This window comes from Berghia stephanieae, chromosome 7, assembly GCF_034508935.2.
Source record: "Berghia stephanieae isolate SIO BIC M18660-M18661 chromosome 7, UCSD_Bste_1.3, whole genome shotgun sequence".
NCBI lineage: Eukaryota > Metazoa > Mollusca > Gastropoda > Nudibranchia > Aeolidiidae > Berghia > Berghia stephanieae.
The window spans coordinates 34296925-34318236 of NC_088366.1; the positions used below are offsets into that span (position 1 = coordinate 34296925).

At 35.8% G+C, this 21312-nt stretch overlaps 1 protein-coding gene across 1 annotated transcript; it reads left to right on the forward strand.

The window, feature by feature from the left end:
* The first annotated feature begins 524 nt into the window (after positions 1-524).
* On the forward strand, positions 525-14816 carry LOC144977133 (cathepsin Z-like). Its single transcript, XM_078921974.1, has 7 exons — positions 525-869; positions 1783-1904; positions 5123-5347; positions 5818-5968; positions 8158-8233; positions 10178-10264; positions 11511-14816. The coding sequence occupies exons 1-7, from the start codon at positions 664-666 to the stop codon at positions 11613-11615; spliced, it is 972 nt and encodes a 323-aa protein (XP_078778100.1). The 5' UTR covers positions 525-663; the 3' UTR covers positions 11616-14816.
* Positions 14817-21312: the final 6496 nt, after the last annotated feature.

The window sequence follows — 21312 nt, forward strand, 5'->3', positions numbered from 1 at the left end:
CTTAATACCGTTTCGAGGCGGAGGGTCATATATATATATATATATATATATATATATATATATATATATATATATATCACACCCCCCCCCCCCCCCCTGGGGCACCCTATCCTCTACCCACGCCACGCTAACATTTCATTCATACTGCAACCACCATTGAGTACAGACGATACAAGTTATTAATCATTATATTTTATTTGTTTTCCACGTTTAATTGTCTATTGTTGTGCCGACGAAGGGTTTGTACCCGAAACGTTCATTGTCTGTTTTGTTCCCATACGAAGCCATTCCATTTTCACTCTTTCGCTAATCCCACACAATACCATTCCCACACTTTCCTCCCTGCTAGTGGTTTCATAAGATCACATGGCGGAAGGCCGAGTTCCGCCTCTAATATAATATAGTCAAAGAAATTAGAAAGAGAACCTTATAACCTTTTTGTATAGTAGAGATCTGTGGTCGTATTATGTATAACAAAGTTATCTTTCAGTGTGATTCTCACGTGGCATTTCTAGGTCGTCACATGACAGCGGATCACATGCCATGTAAAGTCAACAAACCACAAATAAAGACGCAAGCCCTGATACCCAGATAGTAGAGACTAGAGACCCACAATCTATTTCAGATCGAAGTAAAGGACATCTTTAAAAAGTTACAGTGACAATGATTCTCGGTAAAATCGAAATGATTTGTTTGTTTGGTGCAGTTTTCATAACTTTGATTTCTGCGAGAGGGATGGGTGTTGTGTCGATGAAACAAGACAAAGTCAAAGGTAATAGTAATGGAGACGGAGAACTGCTAAGCCGTAGCCGAGCCAGAGCATGTTACATAAAATCTGCTGATTTTTCTGATCCTCATCAATTTGTTAAGTAAGTATTCATCCATTATCATATAATTATCAAGACACCAGTATTATTTAACTACTAGAACTTAGGTAAGGACAACATTCGAGAGAAATTCCGTAAGCTCCTCGGGGCCTCGAAGTAGCATCTCCAATTTTATGGCTGCGACTATTCGGATTCGGACCCGAGTCTGAATAAACTCCTGTGGCTATGTGCAATCAACAGATTATTCAGACTCTCTTAGGCCAACCCTTAACATTCCAAAAGTGGAATCAGAATGTCAGAAAATAGGAGGAGTTTTAATTTTTAAACAAGAAATAGGAATTTGCCACCAATGGATAATTCCATCAAAATTCCCATCAACCATCAACCTTGCCACCAAACCAAACACACTCATAACCATAAAGACAGTATTCTGACACAGCTGGCAAAACTATATATCAAATGTGTTGATTTAATGGAAATGGGGGGGGGGGGGGGGTTTCGTTCATTGATCCACAGATTGCATAGTTAGGGATACTATTGTACTGACTTTAGGATTTAGGTTTCCTGATCTCCTGCCATCTATCTTGATTTAACATTGTTGTAGTGGACAATATTTTGCATTGGTTTGAGAGTATTTCCATTACAACAATGAGACCATAACAATTTGGGTTATAATGAGATCCACAAACAAGTACATGGCAGTCAAATTGTTAAACCATTAATTGTCAACTTTAATGTGATGTACCTCAGCTGAGACTTCAATAGAAGAACAATATTTTTTGAGATTGCATCTTCTGCATGACAGTGCCGATTAAAAATTCTGACATGTCTCTCCATAATATCAGTCTTAATGTCACTTTTGAAAAAAAAAGAATCTAGTAGTTTCTGATTGATAATTGTATGGAGAATATACTTCCTATAATTTAATTTTACTATTATTGTTTCTGTCTTTTAGAACAGAGCCACGACCATTTGAAAGTAATGAAGTGTTAGCATCACTCCCACAAAGTTTTGACTGGCGAAATGTTAGTGGCATTAATTATGCAAGCACCACTAGAAACCAGCATATTCCTCAATGTAAGTTGATGGGTCTTTTCTGTTGGCAATATATTATCATAGTATCCATATGGCACATCAGTCCTCTTCCCCAACCCCTAGCATTTTTTAAAAAATTGCTTCATGCATTACCATTGTAAATGAATAATATAATTATTGATACTGGAAATAATTCGTAGTTAGTGAGTATAATGTTTATTATATAGCAATAAAAATGACAGTGATAAGGTGTCCTTTTACTTAACTCGCTCGAGTTCATATGCATGGAAAATTGAACACATTTATTCGATTTTCAATTATGGTGAACTCGAGAGACGCTTTGTTGCTCTAGGTGACCCAAAATAAAACATGAAACCCAAAGAAAAGGCAATATAAAAAAAACTACAAACGTTAGAAAAATATAAATTACACCATTTGATAGAACATTTATGATTATCCACATTTATTCTGACAAAATTTCATAGATGTGGTACGATAACTTTTACCTTTACAGCATATATGTTCAAGATGCCTCCCATTTCTCTTGACACACGTTTTCAACCTCTTAACAAAATTGTCAATGACGTTCTGGTAATGCTTGACTTGGATTCGTGTTGCTTCTTTTGAAATTTCCTTTCGACGGTTAACCAAGTTATCAAATTGTTGATGCATTAACTGAACCTAAAATATCCCCATAGCAAAAAGTCAAACGGATTGAGATCAGGGCTGTGGCTTGCCCACTCATACCTAGTCTCACGACTAATGATTTTCGAGGCAAAATGTTGTGTAATCCATTCCAATGAGTTGTTGGCCATATGTGGTGCTGCTCCGACCTGTTGTAGCCATTATAATTTAACATTTTCACCAATATGATGCTTTAACTAACGATTTCCAAATGCCGATGTAATGCTCACTAATAACGGTGGTGGTGTTCATGTTCTCATCCATAAGAAAATAATGACCTTGATAACCAATTGCACACCAAATGGTCACTTTTTGGTCATGCAAGCCTTTCTGGAATACTTTGCCTGGTTTCTGAGAACCCTAAAATGCATTGATTTTATTGTTTACATAGCCATTAAGGTAGAAATAAGCTTCGTAACAGTAACAATCACATATCAATTCAGATTCGGTTTTTTGCTTTAGCCCTTTTCAGATAGGATCCGACCTGTCACTTATATACATTTTGTCAATATACACAATATACTTTTTTTTAAAGCCAAAGTTGGGCAAAGTCGGATTTTTTCACCAAAATTTTAAAGGAAAATTATTGAATACAGTGCAGCCCACTTATAACAACATCCATTATAGTGACGTGGAGTCCCAAGTCCTGATTGAAAAATTTATTTTTGTAATATATATCACATGTAGTAAAAAAAAAAGTCACCATAACGACATGCATTTTAGTAGAAACCCTGTATCAGTAAAGTGACATCAATATGGCGGTAATCACCAATTTAAAATTGACCATCAAGGCAACATTTCTAGTCCAACGAAAGAAACTGCTTGATTGTGGTCATAGGTCATGAAAATGCTTGATTGTGGTCATAGGTCATGAAAATGCGTGATTGGCTGATCAATATTGTCAGTTACTTCTGGGCCAGTTGACATGGGTCTTTTCTGTAGGGTGAGGCAAAGGGAGACAAAAAGCTAGCTTATTGGCACTCGCATTGCCCAAAAGTTCACCAGCTGGTTAACCACGAGGGTGTGGGCGAATTCTACGGCAGTTGACCAGCTAATGAATGTTCCACACCAAAGGAACAAACCTCATTATCTCTAATTGCTGATCATATGAACGAAAAAGAATCACAATGTCCACTCCTACTTCTACTAAGTTGATGAGACTAGCGCTGACTATAATACCTTTGCTGTGCATACGAGAGGCACAACGGTCGATCAGCTAGTGTTTGTAAGATATGATTTCATTCATAGGTGACATCACATCTAATCATTTTCACCTAGCGAGTAGAAACAGCTCTGCGACAAGGGTTTCAATGAACCCTGATCTAAAACCCTTAAAAACAAAAACAAACAAACGAACCCTGATTTGCATCACAGTTCCCATTGTTTTGATAGAAGTGGTGTGTCTTAGTATTTTAACTCTCTGGAGTTCGTATAGATGGAGAACCAAAAAATTTGTATGATTTCTAATAATGGTGAACTCAAGAGAGTTAAGAAAGTAAATAATGGGAAGTGTTAAAATTTGAAAAAAGTTCTGTTTTGGTGTTTAAAGGTCAAGTCATGCTGTCTACCCATTGAGCCAATAATGCCGCACTGTTTGAATGTAAATTAACTACAGCCACCACCATATCATCATCATTGTCTTTATCATCACTACTTCAGTCATCACCACCACTACATCATCATCATCATTAGTACAACCACTTCTAAAACAATCGCCACCACATCATCGTCACTACCATTACCACTACTACAACCACCATCACGACATCATCACTACCACCACAACCACCACCGATACATTGTCACTGTCACAACCACCACTATTACCACCACCACTGCCATCACCACATCATCATCATTACAACCACAACTACTACAACCACTACCGCATCATTTTTATTGCCTTCCTTACAATAATCACTACTAGCATGTCTTAATGATCACTATTACCTCTACTATAACCACCACTACATCACCACCCCTACCACCACTGCATCATCATCAATACCACTACTACTAAAACCACCACACCACTATCATCATCATTATCACTACCAACTAACTACAACCGCAGCCGCCACCAATTCATCCTCATCGTCACTACCACCTGCACTACTACCAGCTCAACTACCACTGGATCATCGTCATTACTACCATCACTACTACAACTAACATATCACCATTCCTAACCATAATACTACAAACACCACCACTATTGCAACAACCACCACCACTGTCCCTACCACCACTACGACAACAACTACCACATCACCTTCTCTACCACCACTACTGCAACCACCACCACATCACCATACCGACCTCCACTACTACAAAAACCACTACCACATCACCATCCCTACCGCTACTACTACAACAACCACCACCACATCACCGTCCCTACCACCACTACCACTAATGCTGTATTTGCCATAGCTGGTCAGATAATCAACTGGTAATTACACCCACCTCTACTCCCATTAAAAAAAAAAACATTAATCGATTTCAACTAAGCGTAGACTTTGTTGTCTGCTCCATTGCTTTCTACTTTATTTTATTTCGTATCATTTTGCTTGTAGATTGTGGGAGTTGTTGGGCCATGGGTTCCACAAGTGCCTTGGCTGACAGAATCAACATCAAACGAAAAGGAGCCTGGCCAAGCGCCTATCTATCTGTGCAGGAGGTAATTGATTGCGGTCAAGCTGGAAGTTGTGAGGGTGGTGACGATAAACTGGTTTACGCTTATGCTCACAAATTTGGAATTGTAGATGAGACTTGTAATAACTATCAAGCTAAGGATGGAAGTAAGTTAATCACAAATATTATTATTATTTTTATTATTGTTATTATTATTTATATTATTGTTATTAATATTATTAGTATTATTATTATTATTATTATTATTATCATCATCATCATCATCATCATCATCATCATCATCATCATCATCATCATCATCATCATCATCATCATCATCATCATCGTTATTATATTATTATTATTATTATTATTATTATTATTATTATTATTATTATTTTTATTATTATTATTATCATTATCATCATCATTATCATTATCCTTAACATCATCATCATCATCCCTATCATTAATTTAACTCTCTTCACAATGTACATTTTTTAAAAAGGTTACTTGATGTTTTGTTTATCAAACTTTGCATTCCTTGGCCGTTCAAAGGGATAAAACATTTCATCATTTTGTCCAGGCATGCTTTGAATTCCGTTGTAACTTATCTGGTACCTTCATTATTCTTTAGAGTGTGATGACACAACTAAGTGTTCCACATGTGACTGGAATGGTTCTTGCACTCCCATCCACAACTATAAGAAATGGAAGGTTGCTGATTATGGCCCAGTCCATGGAAGGGAAAATATGATGGCTGAAATTTTAAAGAGGGGGCCAATTAGGTAAGTTTACTGAAAATACCTATAAGAAATATGTCACGAAAATAAGCAAAAATTCCGCAGTCTACCAACTTCCTAACTTTTAGACGAGAGTCATAATATATAAGGCAATTGTAAGCAAAATGTGCAATTTTGTATATTATTCTTTTCTCTATTGGAAGCCAGTGTAGTGACTTAAGGACTGGTGTTAATGGTGCCAAAGCTTTGTCCTTGAAGCTATATGAGCAGCTTTGTTTTGCATCAACTTTAGACTGATCAGCGATGTATTCGGTAGGTTGTACAGCAGAGAGTTACAATAATTCAAGCAGCTGGTAACAAGGATAAGGATAATGTTTTCCATGTTTCGTCATCAATAAAAGTTTGTATCCTGCATATCATTTGGAGAGCGTTATGAACCGCTTGACAGCACTTTGTTATGTGTGCGTGCATGGCAGATGGTAAGTGTCAAAATAGAAACCAAGGTTTTGAACGACATTGGAATTTTTAATAACAGATTCGCCGAAGGACAGTTGGTCCTTGAGTACATCCTTTCCTGTCTTTTTTAATACAATCAGCTCAGTTTTGTGCTCGTTGAATTTAATCTTGTTGTTTGTCATCCATGCTTTAATGTTATCTAGACATGATGTGAGTCTTTCTTTTGTTTCTTCTATGTTTTTTTTTTTTATGGGTATCATCGGCGTAGAGATGGTGACTAAGACAGAAGGTCAAGATGATGTTGCTTCAGGGCTTTGTGTAGTGTGAAAATATAAGGGCCAAGCACTGAACCCTGTGGAATGCTAAATTGCAGCTTTGTAGGTGGTGAAAGGGAATCATTTATGAGAATGCGCCGTGACCTGTCTCGTAGATAGCATGAAAAATCTTCTAGAGCTTTGTCTCCGATTCCAAAGAGCCTCTGTATTCGGTCTAGTAGTATGGCATGATCCACAGTTTCAAACGCGGCACTTAGGTCCAGCGGCAGTAGTATTACATTAACGTTTTTGTCATGTAGGTCGACCCTCATCTAGGCAAAAACTCTCAAACCTGGGACCTTTTGAGTTAATTGGTTACAGAAGATGATATCTGTAATTTTGTTGTTTTTCATATTTATCATCCAAGCCTTTCTCTAGGAAACACTAGAAAGGCTGTAAATTTGTAATGCGACTTATAACGCTCAATATTTTGCATAACTTTTGTATTGTAGACTTGTGATAATATTATGTTTTTCATGCATCTTACACACATACACATGCACATTCAATTACACTCACACACACACACTCCCGAAAAAAAAAAGAATTAAAACAGTAATGGTAATAAATTTTTTCTTTTGATAACACTTTGACAAAATGTTTTTTTTTGCGAGGTACTGGCGACAACTTCAGTAACGATGAGTCATTAAAGATCAGACCTTGTTTTTTATTTTATATCTACTGACCATTCATTCTTGAATTCCACATTTTATAAATTCAGTATTTTATGAATGGGGTCAAATTTTACGAATAGATTTACTTGTTCTGTCTTCGTTTTAACACTGATAAGTCCTACACTTGATAGCAAAATAAATAGTAACTAAATAGTCTTGGACCTTTGACTGTACATACTAATCAATCTCATTTCCATAGCCATTGAGCAGAGATATGACATTTGCTGAAATGGTCCAGAAAATTTATTCTTTCTGAATACACATATTTTAGCTGCAAGTCGATTTGATAATTGAAGATTGTTGTCCACTGGATCACGAAATATTGATAAAAACGTGAATGGTTTATTGTAATTATTATAGTCGTGAGGAGCCTCAAGTAGAGGTAACTCATGAAATACGATGCTTGTCTGTCATTGTTAGATTTTGGACCATGCGGCCCAATCAGTTTTTTGGGGTCAACAGTTAAGTTCTGAAATGAGTTGGAATCAAGGCTATCCACATTTCAATTAAAGTTAGAATATTTTGTCAAAGTACGTTATATACTTATCAATTAATACTTAGGGTGATGAGCATGTCTAATACTTAGGGTGATGAGCATGTCTTTTATTCATTGTTCACCTTGAAATGTACTCAGGGTATATATTGTTCTGAGGTCATAGAGAATGCTTTAAGAATTGATATGATTTAATGATTATGATTAAATTTATCATTCTTCGTATTAACATTTTTTTCTCTTTGATTGAAAATAATCCATCAAAGCATTTTATGTTATTTCATTTTTTATTTTCAGTTGTGGAATTGAAGTAACAAAAGAATTTGAAACATACTCAGGTGGCATTTACAAAGAGAACTTACCGTATGCTTCTGTAAGAAATACATGTTTTTTTTAGTATTCTATTTGATTGTTTTTAGGGTCACAATATTTCACTTAGTAAAGCACTGACCTCAAACCAAAGTGAATATTTGTTCTTTACTTTTGGTTTATTAATTGTTTTTTCTTTGATTTTGGATTATTTTAAATTAAGGTATTTTATTTATGAAAACTGATCCTTTTGTCATTGCAGTTATTCGTAGTTTGTCCTCTCTTCTAATGTAAGCACTAAATATGTATTCATCTCGCCATCATTCTTGTTAAGACAGTAAAGTATAAACTAACCCATCCCCACCCCCATGCCAAAAAAAGAATAAAAACAAAAGTATCATAATATCCTCTTAATGTTCACAAAGCACGTTACAATTAGTCTCAGGCCAACAGCAACTTTTAACATGAGGGAAACATTTTCATTTTTTATTTTGTTTTATTTTTTTTTATTTTTCTAAGAGAAACTATGCTGCTAACGGCCAAGCATACAATTACAAGGAGGATTATCAAAATTTACCCAAATTTCATTTTTTTTAAAATAAAAATTCTAAATGCCATACACATTAATTTTACAACCGATCTTTTATTTTTTCCTTTCTAATAAATGGTTAGTGATTTAGTTACAAATATTTATTTAATTTTTATCATGTACCTCAGATCTAGACAATAAGGATTTTTGAGTGGATGAAAATAAAGTATTTATTATTATTATTATTATTATTATTACAGTCCACTCTGGATAATCGCAACACCTTGGGATCAGCAAAAATGTTGTGATTAACCGAAGTTGCGATTAATCGGAGTTGCATTTTTTTTTTTTTGGTCCACTGTAGCAACATTTTCCCTCTGAGTTTACACAACCTTGGACAGTGAAGGGTCTCATTTAAATGTGTGTGTTTTTAAAATTTGTTTTTGCTTTTTGTTGTTTTTTGTTGTTGTTTTTTGTGTGCTTTTTAAAAATTTATATTTTATTTTATCTTTTTAATTGTTTAATAATTTATTTATTTTTTGCTTTTAATGTTGTGAATTCCATCATTTTCCTTTGCGTTTGACATCTCTCATTTCCGTCGTCTGTTTTCTTGGTAAGGCAAGTTTATAAATGTGTTGTTCAATAGTTTCCAATGATGGAAGCAAAAGAGTTCTTGAATAAGTCGATGAGATTTTCCACGAGGTCAAAGATATCCGCACAAACCCATACTGCAAAGCCACACCCTCTTTTGTCTCTAATAGAGTGATGTAGCATTAAACCCCACCCAATCGCAATTCTTAAAGCTGTAATTTTCACTCATGAGATTCTGTTTACTTGGTTTCTTGAATTTGTAAATTTTGAGGTCGAAAATTTGTTGCGATTAACCAAAGTTTGTTGCAATTAATCAGTGACTTTTATATAGAATTAATTCCGTTTCTTGGGATTTGTTGCGATTAACCGAAAGTTGCAATTATCCGGAGTGTACTGTATTATTATTATTATTATTATTATTATTATTAGTATTATTATTATTATTATTATTATTATTATTATCGTCGTCGTCATCATTATTATTCTTATTATTATTATTATTATTATTATTATTATTAGAAGGTATATAGCTTTAGACAGTGACATACGTTTTTCAGTGCTGAGATAATAAGGACGCCTAGCAAACAATTGAAATGGAAATTGGTTAAACTTGGTCTGTTTGTGGAAGACAAATAAAGCAATAATCATTGCGAATCGATTGAAACGTATGATATGAATGTTCATTTATGTATTTATCATGCTCTTGATCAGCATCGTCTAAATGCCCATTTTTTCTGCTTCCTTACCACCTGGCATTTAGCCAGTCACCACTGTATTATGATTATTATTATTATTATGATTATTATTATTATTATTATTATTATTATTATTATTATTATTATTATTATTATTATTAAAATTATTATACCATGTTTTTTTACCCAACAGATCAACCATATTGTCAGTGTTGTTGGATGGGGCGTGGAAAAAGGAATTGAATATTGGGTTGTTAGAAACTCCTGGGGAACTTATTGGGTAAATATTTTAATTTTTTCTTTGCTCCTCCATTAAAAAATTTCCAATTTGCAACTCTTTTCATTTAAGAAATCAATAGAATATTTTAATGATGTTTTAATCCAAAGAAGATATGAAATTAAGAAATTAGGGAGCAGATGTCAGATAAAGATCTGAAAAAGTGTATATAAAACGGTGGCAGGCAGAGCGACTGGGAAACCTCAGACCATTACACCACAGAGGTTACCCAATAGCTGGGACGATTTAACATTTAACGTCCATATTCTTCATGAGTATGTGTATTTTATGCTGTGAACCAGTGTGGAGGAAAACTGGAGAGAAATGTGGAACAGGGAAACACCAAAAGGAGGAAACATCATTAAGGATCTAACCAAAAGAGTGCCTGCATTCAATAACGCCAGGAAATACAGGATTTTCTCAAACCGCCTCTTAACTGGACATGGCAGAACTGCATCAAATATGTGCAGATGGAAACTTGGAAACAGTGATACCTGCCAGAAATGTCAGGCAGCCCCAGAGACCAGTGATCACATCGTCCTCCCCAGTCACTAAACTTGAAGGTGGCTACGAAACCATCCTTAGGGCAGAGGAAGGCTTTAGAAGCTGGGTTGACGAATGTCATTTGGAGGTGTAGCCATACGCTACGCTACTACTAATATGCTGTGAACCCATGCTTGCATCACACAACACAAACATTGAACCTGAGAGGACAAGGACAAAGACATTAGAGAAGCCCCACAGAAGGCATGATTAATAGATAAACAATGTAACATGTGCTGTTGTATTGTAGACATTTGGCTGTGTGAGTGTGATTATGGTGTTCTTGGAGTTACGCATCTTGATGTCTTGTGCATATGTTCAAATGTTGGCTGTGAGTATGAATGTTGGATGAGTGACCTTTTAGGCTTTCTTTGTCTCTTAGGAACACCGTAAGAAAAGTATGTTTTGTGTTTGGTTAAGTTATAGAAAAGTCTTCGTCCTAGCTGAGTCTCTCTAAGTTATTACTCACAATTACCATATTATTATATTGATAATAAATAACATTTGAAATTATTGAGCCTGAGCTGAGTCGTTCAAACATTGCCCAAATTTCTATATTGTCATTCTGGTTTTTGTGTATTAAAAAATCTTTGATATACTTTTTATTTTCATAACATTTACATCGACTTTGTTATTGTCACAGCTGTAAATGTTAACTTAGGACTTGATGTTTCATTTATTTTTTGTATTTTTTTATTCTCAAAAGGGCGAGCACGGTTGGTTCAGGATTGTGACAAGCAAAGGAGGAAATGAACACATGAATTTGGGCATTGAGACTGACTGTGCCTATGGTGATGTTATAGTGGATTGAACTCGTCCATTGTCTTTGATGTGTGACTAACAGTTGAATAAATCATGTCTGAGTAGAGTCTTTTGTCCTCCCATAATGGACAGGGAGGTCACTTGCTGTGTCTTCTATCCTCCACATATCTATTTTCCAACTTACTTTCTGTCTTTGTCTTGGAATGAGATTACTAGGTTTTGCCTTGCCCCTGGCAGAAGTCCTTGGCTGAGAGGAAAACAGTCAAATGTACTGTTATCGTTTTGGGAGACGATATATTTTACTTTTTAAATGATTTCTCCGTTATTTAATTCTATTTAACATAATGGTTTGTAAGCATTTAATTGTATTCGAGTGTATTCCTCCTATTGGGACCCTGCACTTGTGTCTGGATGATACTCTTAGGTGATCTCAAACTAAGTAACTGTTGGTTTGCTCTTGAAATCTGTAACTGTTCCTATTTGAATCATTTCCCTTTGTCTTTCTCTTTTTTCGTGTACTTTGAATTGTAAATCAAGAATTTTTTGATTATCCCATTTTCTTCCTTTTTACCGGTACTGAAATTACCTAAATGTAAAAAAAGAATAAGTCATGTACTATTGTCTGAGAGTTATCACTTGATTTTTTTTTTATTTTTCGAAAGTAATTTTTCTATCAAGGTAATGGAGATACAATGTAGATGATCCCAATCAGTGTGTTGATCTTAAATTGTTAAATATCTTTAAGATACTCTCAGAGCCAGATTGTATTATCATTATTATTGTAATCAAATAATATCGTAGAAATATGTAATATTCTTAACTGCTGCAGTTGTAATTGCAGTAAGCTACAAATGCAATCGTGACTTTCAAAACTCACACTGAGATGAGTGTCTTTCAATCTATTTAGGGTATTGTCTAAAAAGCACAATAATTGAGACAAGTATTTTCCTCTTTAACTTGCTAAATAATTGAATGACAAAAACTAGTAATTTTCACTGAATGATGAAAAAGGAAACTTAAAAGGTACTAAAGGTCACCTACTCACATAACTTAATATTTACCTGTCTTCAGAAAAGTTAACTCTGCAGTTTGAAATTTTTTACATTAAGTGTATGAGCAGGAGATCGGAGCAATGGTTTATTGCCACTTATCATTCACCTTTTTATGAAAGATTATTTTTCTTTTGACAATCACCGGGAAAAATTTTTAATAACTAAATTTTTATATATTTAAGATGATATATGTTTAAAAACTTCCTACAGATGAACTTTGTGCTCTCTGTCACTTGTATAAGGCGGCCAACCTTCTCGGCTGACCATAATCTTTTTGTTTTGTTTTGTTTTGTTTTTAATTCTTCCTCTTCTTCCATTACGGCCAAAGCTTCAGGCTGAAGATTGTATGGCCAATTTTTCAGTAACAGAGGTTTTACAGGGAAGCAGGGAGCGATTTTTTGAAGTCATCAGTCGAAAGGGCTTGTTTACAATTGATTGGTAGGGAGTTCCAAAGTCAGAAGGTGGAGAGGAAGAAAGAGTTAAGATGGTGGTTTGAGTTCAAAATTAAATGCTGAGTTTCTTGTTTTATTGTTGTTCCTTTTCAAATGGCTAGTTGGAATTTAGAGTTTTCCGTTTCGTGCTTTGTGGAATACGAGGAGTTTGTTGATGAAAAGTCTTTCATGTAGCGGTTTCCATTGGAGATTGCTTATGAGTTGAGTTACACTCCTATCCCACTCATAGTTTCCACTGACAAATCTGGCCGTCCGACGTTGGACTTTTTCTAGCTTATTGATTTCTTGTGTGATTATTTCACAGGGCAGCCACAACCACTTATTTTTGGGACGAAAAAAAAATCCCTTGGACTTGTATAAGGCGGCCAGATGGTAACAAATTGATAAAATTAAACGCTTTCTTTCTGACCCTTGAGTGTCACAAGTGCCGGTAAACTCTCAAAAACAAACTAACCTATTCTTTATGCCATCTGCTCATCCATGCAACGATCAGACACAATCAATGATTTAGGGAGAGGCCATTATGTTTCTTTTTTATCACAGGCAAGACACAAAGGGATTTTACCTTAATGATCTATTTTTGATCAATTTTTTAATCCACTTTCATTTTTCTTTATTTTAGTTCAATTTTTTAATCCACTTTCATTTTCCTCTAACGTGAATTTTTTTCATAGTGTTTACAGCTGTTGTTTTACTTTTTGAAACAACTATGTATCACTGAAACAACTTTTATGTACCAAGCTGTAAAATTTAACGTCATAAATATTTTATTTTGTGTGAGCGTATTTTACAACCACTGCCCATGATTTTAGACGGATTGGAAATTTTGAGAATGTCCATATGCAATATTAAGAGGACAGCTTATTTGTTTAGTTTTTGTTGTTGTTTTTGTTTGTTTTCAAAATATCAAGTGAAATGATTGTGGTTTTGGGTGAGGATTGATGTTAAGTGGTTTGTGATTTTTATGGTCTGTTGCTTTATACTTTTTATTTCCTGATGATTGGAGCGAGTATTTATTCCATTTTCATACTTTTTGAGAAATGAAAGAATTTTTAATAAAGCACTTTGTAATTATTTACTGATAATTTTTGTTTCATGTTACATGGTATTTGCAATGAGATATTGTTTTTCTTTTTGTAAGAGAGGATTAATTTTTTTTATAATGATTACTATTATTATTATTATTATTATTATTATTATTATTATTATTATTATTATTATTATTATTATTATTATTATTATTATTATATTAGAGGGAAAAGAGGCTAAATCTTGACAGCTGTATAATGTATTACATTCCATTTATTTGTTATTGACTGTCTTTTTAACCTCACAATTATTTATAAATAAATCAAATGTATTTATTCAAATAAATAACTTTTACATATTGATTCAACGAAAATCAATCGGGTCAATTTTCCCTACTTAATGTTGAAGCTAAATATTACAGTGAATTTTTAATTTTACCAACCAGACACAATGTCTTTTATTTGAAAAAAAATCACTTAACAATTAAAACAGATTACGAGAAACAATTGCCACTCATCAATATTGATTTTTCCCATTGCAATTTTACTTATTTGATTCACTTAACTGAAGGTCATTTTTCATGTTGTGCGACTTTTAAAATCATTTTCTTTCCTTTTTTCTTTTTTTTTGCAAATGTAATAGAGCAGTACTAGAATGTATGGTTCTCAAAATTAAACATATTTTTAAAACGAAACAATCCAGTCGTTTTTGTTTTTTACTGACCAGCCATTAAAAAGCTATTCTTTAGCACTCCATAAATTTGCTACGATTTGATAATGTTGGTGTTATTTAATGGAGGAGTATGAAAAATGTGGACAAAATATCTAATCTCATGGGTTATGTATAATATAGCCGACATATCAGTATTTGGTCATCTGATAACCCATATTGTCATGGCTCATTGTTGTAATGGAAATACTCTCAAAACAATGCAAAGTATTGTCCATTGCGACAATTTAAATCAAACCCGTAGTTGCGTTCAATTATCAGATCTGCAAATACATATGTGCATGTTGCTGGTTATAGCCACGTAATCCACGTCTTTCAAGGAGAGAGATTTATTTTCCTTTGACAATCATTTCATTTGTCTTGTGTGTCTTTGGAATCTGAGTTCTTCCTTTTCTTTTTCCTGCTCTGTTTGATAACCTGGTGATATTGTAGGCGTCTTGATTGCTCCATTGGTAGAATGCTGGCCTCACCTAGGGCATGGGCCGAAGGATTCTTCATCGCTTATTACTTCTATCTGCATACATCACTTGCCCTTTTTTGTGTCTCTGTCCTGGAATTTGTCCATTTGGCATTGCAAGATGGAAATGGATGAATTGTTTTATATGTTGGGAAGAGGTAGTTTTTCCTTATTAATCACCTCTTTTATACATAATATTATGTTAAAGTGAATGACATGACATAAAGAGTCGGATGGTGAAAAGGTTTGACCTGAGATATTGCCAAGCTTAGTAAGAAGGTCAATTTTGATCAAAAATGAGTTCTTATCATAAATGATTAAATCAAATTTTCACATTCCGACTTATTATGTCATGCACTGGCACATATATATATATATATATATATATATATATATAATATAAATGTATATATTGTGTCAATGCTAAGTTTGAATATAATGTTTATTTTGTAACCATTTGAGTGAGTCCTTTGTTGTAGACATCCGCCTAATGGTTGGCACTGTCAGCGTGACTTTTAAGTGGCATCAGACTAGCTATGACGGATTGTTCTTCAATCTACTTTCTATTTCTATTATCTCGTCCCCTTTATCTTACTGTGGTGCTTTTGATAGCTAGATCAACTAAATCTGTGGCTTTTCTGTCAGCTTTACTGACGTTGGAATGTCGTAAAACCAGTAGAAACAAACAAGACAGAGCACTTGCTTCGTAAGCAAAGGGGTGTCTAGTGCTATCGGTCTCTGTTGCAAGCAAGTCTGTTTTATGTTTTCTTATCCCTCCGTCCACCCAACAGTGATTGGGCAGCTGGGCATGTGAGACCTGGCGGAAAGGAATTTTTACAATAAACGGGCATAAACTAAGAGAAGCAAAACTGTCATATAAAGTAATATTAATAAATCTTTTTTTTTTTTTTTGTCCATAAAATATTAAAACATTTCATTGGTTTTCATTGCTGGAAATAACATAAGCATTCGTAGAAATGTGTGGAAATAATGATAAGATGTAGTGCGGGGCGGTCCTTGGCAAGCTTAAGGACCACGGTCCTTGGGAAATGAAGACCGCAAGGACCGGTCCTTTTCGACATTGAACATTCCTGAGAGACTGTTGGAAATTCGAACCGGTTTGACCTTTGAGACCGTGGGATCGTTCATTCTTGAACCGTTAAAGACCGCTACACGATGAAAACCGTGGTCTACAGGAGTAAAACGCACGGAGTAGTCACACTCATTTCAAATTGTAACCTAATTAGAGAAGAGGGTGATGCCTTCTTTATTTGCTCACCGTACTTCATTGTTACTTCGATAATTTAATAAAATTTGAAATTTATCCCCATTAACGGAGATAATGGCATCGCCCAAGGCGTTGATCGAGTTGTTCGTGGCGTTGATACACACACGCAACTCCTCCCCCCCCCCTCCCCCCCCCCACACACACACATTAGAGGGCAGCGAGCATTGAAGTGTAAGAGAGAGACGTGAAGTTATAATAAGAGGGGGTGGATGAGGTAATAAGAGGGGTCGATGGTGACTTTTCGCCAGATCTAACAAACTCAGCTACCCATTCATTGCTGAGTAGACAGGGATTCAGAAAAAAATCGACTGCACCCGGGATCGATCTCTGGCCCTTTGCGTATAAAGAGAGTGCTCTATCAACTGAGCTATCGGGGTCCCCAAATATTCTATTGGACTTTTTTAAAATTCAGACGTTATAACTGGGTTTTTTGGAAGGAAGAAACTAATGAAACTCATATTATTTGATTAGTAAAAACACCAAACGAAATTTTAATATTATTGTATTATTTTAAATGACAACACTGCGATAGAAAGGAGTGGTGACAAGAGATGGACAAAAGAAAACAAAAAATCGGATTTGCTACTTGCTAGGTTCGACACACACACACACACACACACACAAACACACACAATCTTTAGTATTCACATACATTTCAAACAATAACCCATTAGAGAAGAGGGGTCATGCCTTCACCATAGATCATTGTCATTGCGATCATTATGGTGTAGTAAATTTTGAAATTTACCCCGTATAATGGAATCGTCCAAGGCGTGCGCCTCCTGTTCCCCCCATCTCACACACGAAAGGGCGGTTTGCGGAGTGGAGGTTGGTGGTCGTCTGCCTGTATGGTCGTCTGTGTCGTTTAGTGTATGGCAAAGGGGGGTGGGTGCGATTAATTAAGTGGGATGGGTGGTGATTGGTGGAAGATAGGCAACCGAAGCAACGAATCGCTGGGGAAGTAGTAGGCTATGGCGCGAGACCGTAGGACCGTGGTCCTTGCAAGGACCGCCCCGCACTAGTTGAAAGGTGATAAGAAGTGAGGACCGCCGCCGGTCTTCCCCTATGGGACCGGTCTTCGGTTCACAGCTAAAAGACCGTGGGACCGCGGTTCAGACCGGTCTTCAGCGCGGCACTAATAAGATGATCCTCATAACAAATCTAGTTCGCATTGCACACTGACATCTTTTACAAATTAATACAACAGTGAACTTATTGTTTTTAATGCATTGAAATGAAGACTGATCGCAAATGTATCCACATCCAACGACACTCAATGCATTTTATACGAACCTATTCTCTCTCAAACAACCTCCCCCCCCCCCCCCCCCCTCTCTCTCTCTCTCTCTTTCACTTTCTCTCCGGAAACCGGGATACTCTCTTCTGCGAGGGTCTTTGGTATCTTTCGGAATATGTTAGATAAAAGGCTCTCAAAAACACATTTAACAAACAACTTTGAGCTCAGTTTATAAATTAGCAGAAGCATATTTATTCTGATTCATGTCAGAAGGACAATAACTCCCTTAATGTTTGTGTAAATATATTTTGTTACTTCCCTTGGATCATACAGTAAGTTTTCGTTAAGTAAACACTTCTCTAGAAAAATTACTTGACCGTACAATCACCGTAAGTAAGTGAAAAGTGGGTTGTCGTTAGCGGTGCTCTATGTAATAAATGGATCCCATTGATTGTATAATTGAAAACAACTCACTATTCACTTTCTGATAACCGAACGATATGTTACGTTGGTTTTGAGAGTGTTTTCTATTACGACATTGAGCCCATACAAATTTGGGATGGAAGTGGTTATTCAGTATCAGATACTGAATAGTGCTTTGCCACTATTCAGTATCCATAAGGAACTCTTTTTTATAGGTAGAGAGAGTGAAAAGTGCGACAATCTCGGTTGAATGGAAATAAACTGCTGACCTACTTCCAGATTGAACACATGCACTAACTGACAGCCCGATTCAAAGCTGTAAAAATATTTTGATCGTAATTTTTTTTAAATTTCTGCTTTTATGCAATTAACATAGTTCAAAATATCAAAATAAGAGTGGCATTCAAATCCATTTTTAAATGTCTAAATAGACATGATTAAATGTCACTAAGGGTTCAGTGACACCATGGCTTGGTGGATATAAGCTGTTTGACTCTGAGTTTTAAGGTTCGAGAGTTCAAATCCCGGTAGGGGTAACTTTTTTTTTTTTTTCCCATTATTTTTTTTAATTCCTTCTGTCTATTGTATTTTTTAAACTTTTGTTTTTATAATTTTATTTGCTTGTAATATACTTTAATGTTGATATTATACTATTGTACTTCTATTATTATTATTATTATTATTATTATTATTATTATTATTATTTCTACTTACTTACTATTATTATTATTGTTGTTGTAATCGTCATCATCACTATTATGATTATGATGATTATTTTTTTTTAGTCAAGTAGTTGGAGTAATTTAATCAGTTATCGATTTATTACGAATATCTTTTATGTGTTATCATCTCGTTGTTGTTTTTCATTATTGTGCTCTTCTATTGTTCATTATTTTTTAAAATCTTGTTTTTTTTTCTGTTTGTCTCATTTGTTGTTGTTGTTGTTGTTGTTGTTGTTGTTCTTGTTGTTTGTTTGTTTGTTTGTTTTGTCATCTAAGGCAAACCGGATTCATTATAAATATGTGGGCAGACTTTCTGCATTTTTTAATTGAGCGATGTACTTCCGTGAATTAATTGCCGTACTATATTAAAATTTACGTGATAATAATAATAATAATAATAATAATAATAAATAATAATAATAATAAAAATAATAATAATAATAATAATAATAATAATAATAATAATAATAATTTAAATAGATACTGAATATTAGACTACAATTGACATCTATTTACTGAATACACGTGGTATTGTTAGGGGTGTTTGTTTTTTTACGAAACCTGCCAAAACACGCCGATACCCGACAAAGTTATGGGAAGTAGGCAGCAGTGGGGAGTGAACCTGGGACTCAGGGAAGTGTACACTGTTGGGGAGTGAACCTGGGGCTGGGTTTCGTAAAAAAAAAGCAATTACTTTTTTACGAAACCCGACAATATCCGACAAAGTTATGGAAAGAAAGTAGGCAACAGTGGGGGAGTGAACCGGAGATTCAGGGAAGTGTACACTATTGGGGAGTAAACCTAAGTCTATGGTTTTTTGGCGGGTTTTGGCGGATTTCGTAAAAAAGTAATTGCTTCATTCTCGTCTGGTACCCATCTCCCATAGTCCGGCTTCATTTCCCACTGGTATCCATCTTCCCTAGTCCCAGGTTCATTTCCACTGATATCCTCTTCTCACAGTCCCAGGTTCACTCCCAACCGGTGTGCACTTCCCTGAGTCCCGGTTCATTGCCCAATGGTGCCCACTTCCCATAACTTTTGAAAATTTCGGTAGGTTTCGAAATAAAAGTACATTCTGAGCTCACTGTCCACTGGAATCAGCCTCTCGCAGTCCCAGGTTCAATCCTCATCAGTGTCCAAATCCCAGATTCACTCCCCACTGCTGCCTGCTTCCCATAACTTTGTCGGGTTTTGGCGGGTTTCGTAAATAAGTAATTCCCCCTCCCCCTTGGTATTGCTTTTTTACAAAATCCAGAGTCCCAGGTTCACTCCCCACAAGTGTACACTTCCCTGAATCAGGATCACCCCCCCCCCCCCCCCCCCCCCCCCCACTGTTGCCTGCTTCAATAAGTTTGTCGGATATTGCCATGTTTTGTCGGGTTTCGTAAAAAAGTAATTGCTTTTATATGAAACTCGCTGAAACCCGCCGAAAACCAGAGTCTCAGGTTCACTCCCTACTGGTGTACACTTCCTTGAATCTCAAGTTAACTCCCCACTGTTGTCTACTTCCCATAACTGTCGAATATTGCCGGGCTTCGTAAAAAAGTAATTGCTTTTATGTGAAACTCGCTGAAACCCGCCGAAAACCAGAGTCTCAGGTTCACTCCCTACTGGTGTACACTTCCTTGAATCTCAAGTTAACTCCCCACTGTTGTCTACTTCCCATAACTGTCGAATATTGCCGGGCTTCGTAAAAAAGTAATTGCTTTTATGTGAAACTCGCTGAAACCTGCCGAAAACCATAGTCTCAGGTTCACTCCCCACTGGTGTACACTTCCCTGAGTCTCAGGTTCACTCCCCACTGTTGCCTACTTCTCACAACTTTGTCGGATATTGCCGGATTTCGTAAAAAAAGTAATTGCTTTTATGTGAAACTCGCTGAAATCCACCAAAAACCATAGTCTCAGGTTCACTCCCCACTGGTGTACACTTCCCTGAGTCTCAGGTTCACTCCCCACTGTTGCCTACTTCTCACAACTTTGTCGGATATTGCCGGATTTCGTAAAAAAAGTAATTGCTTTTATGTGAAACTCGCTGAAATCCACCAAAAACCATAGTCTCAGGTTCACTCCCCACTGGTGTACACTTCCCTGAGTCTCAGGTTCACTCCCCACTGTTGCCTACTTCTCACAACTTTGTCGGATATTGCCGGGTCTCATAATAAAGTAATTGCTTTTATGTGAAACTCGTTGAAACCCGCCGAAAACCAGAGTCTCAGGTTCACTCCCCACTGGTGTACACTTCCATGAATCTCAGGTTCACTCCCCACTGTTGTCTACTTCCCATAACTTTCTCAGATATTGCCAAGTTTCGTCGGGTTTCGTAAAAGAGTAATTGCTTTTATATGAAACTCGCTG

Excerpts from the sequence above, each read along its gene's own strand:
- LOC144977133 (XM_078921974.1), top strand. The coding sequence starts at position 664 with ATGATTCTCGGTAAAATCGAAATGATTTGTTTGTTTGGTGCAGTTTTC. Across the intron at positions 8,234-10,177 it reads AGAACTTACCGTATGCTTCT|ATCAACCATATTGTCAGTGT; the intron begins GTAAGAAATACA and ends TTTACCCAACAG. Across the intron at positions 10,265-11,510 it reads ACTCCTGGGGAACTTATTGG|GGCGAGCACGGTTGGTTCAG; the intron begins GTAAATATTTTA and ends TATTCTCAAAAG.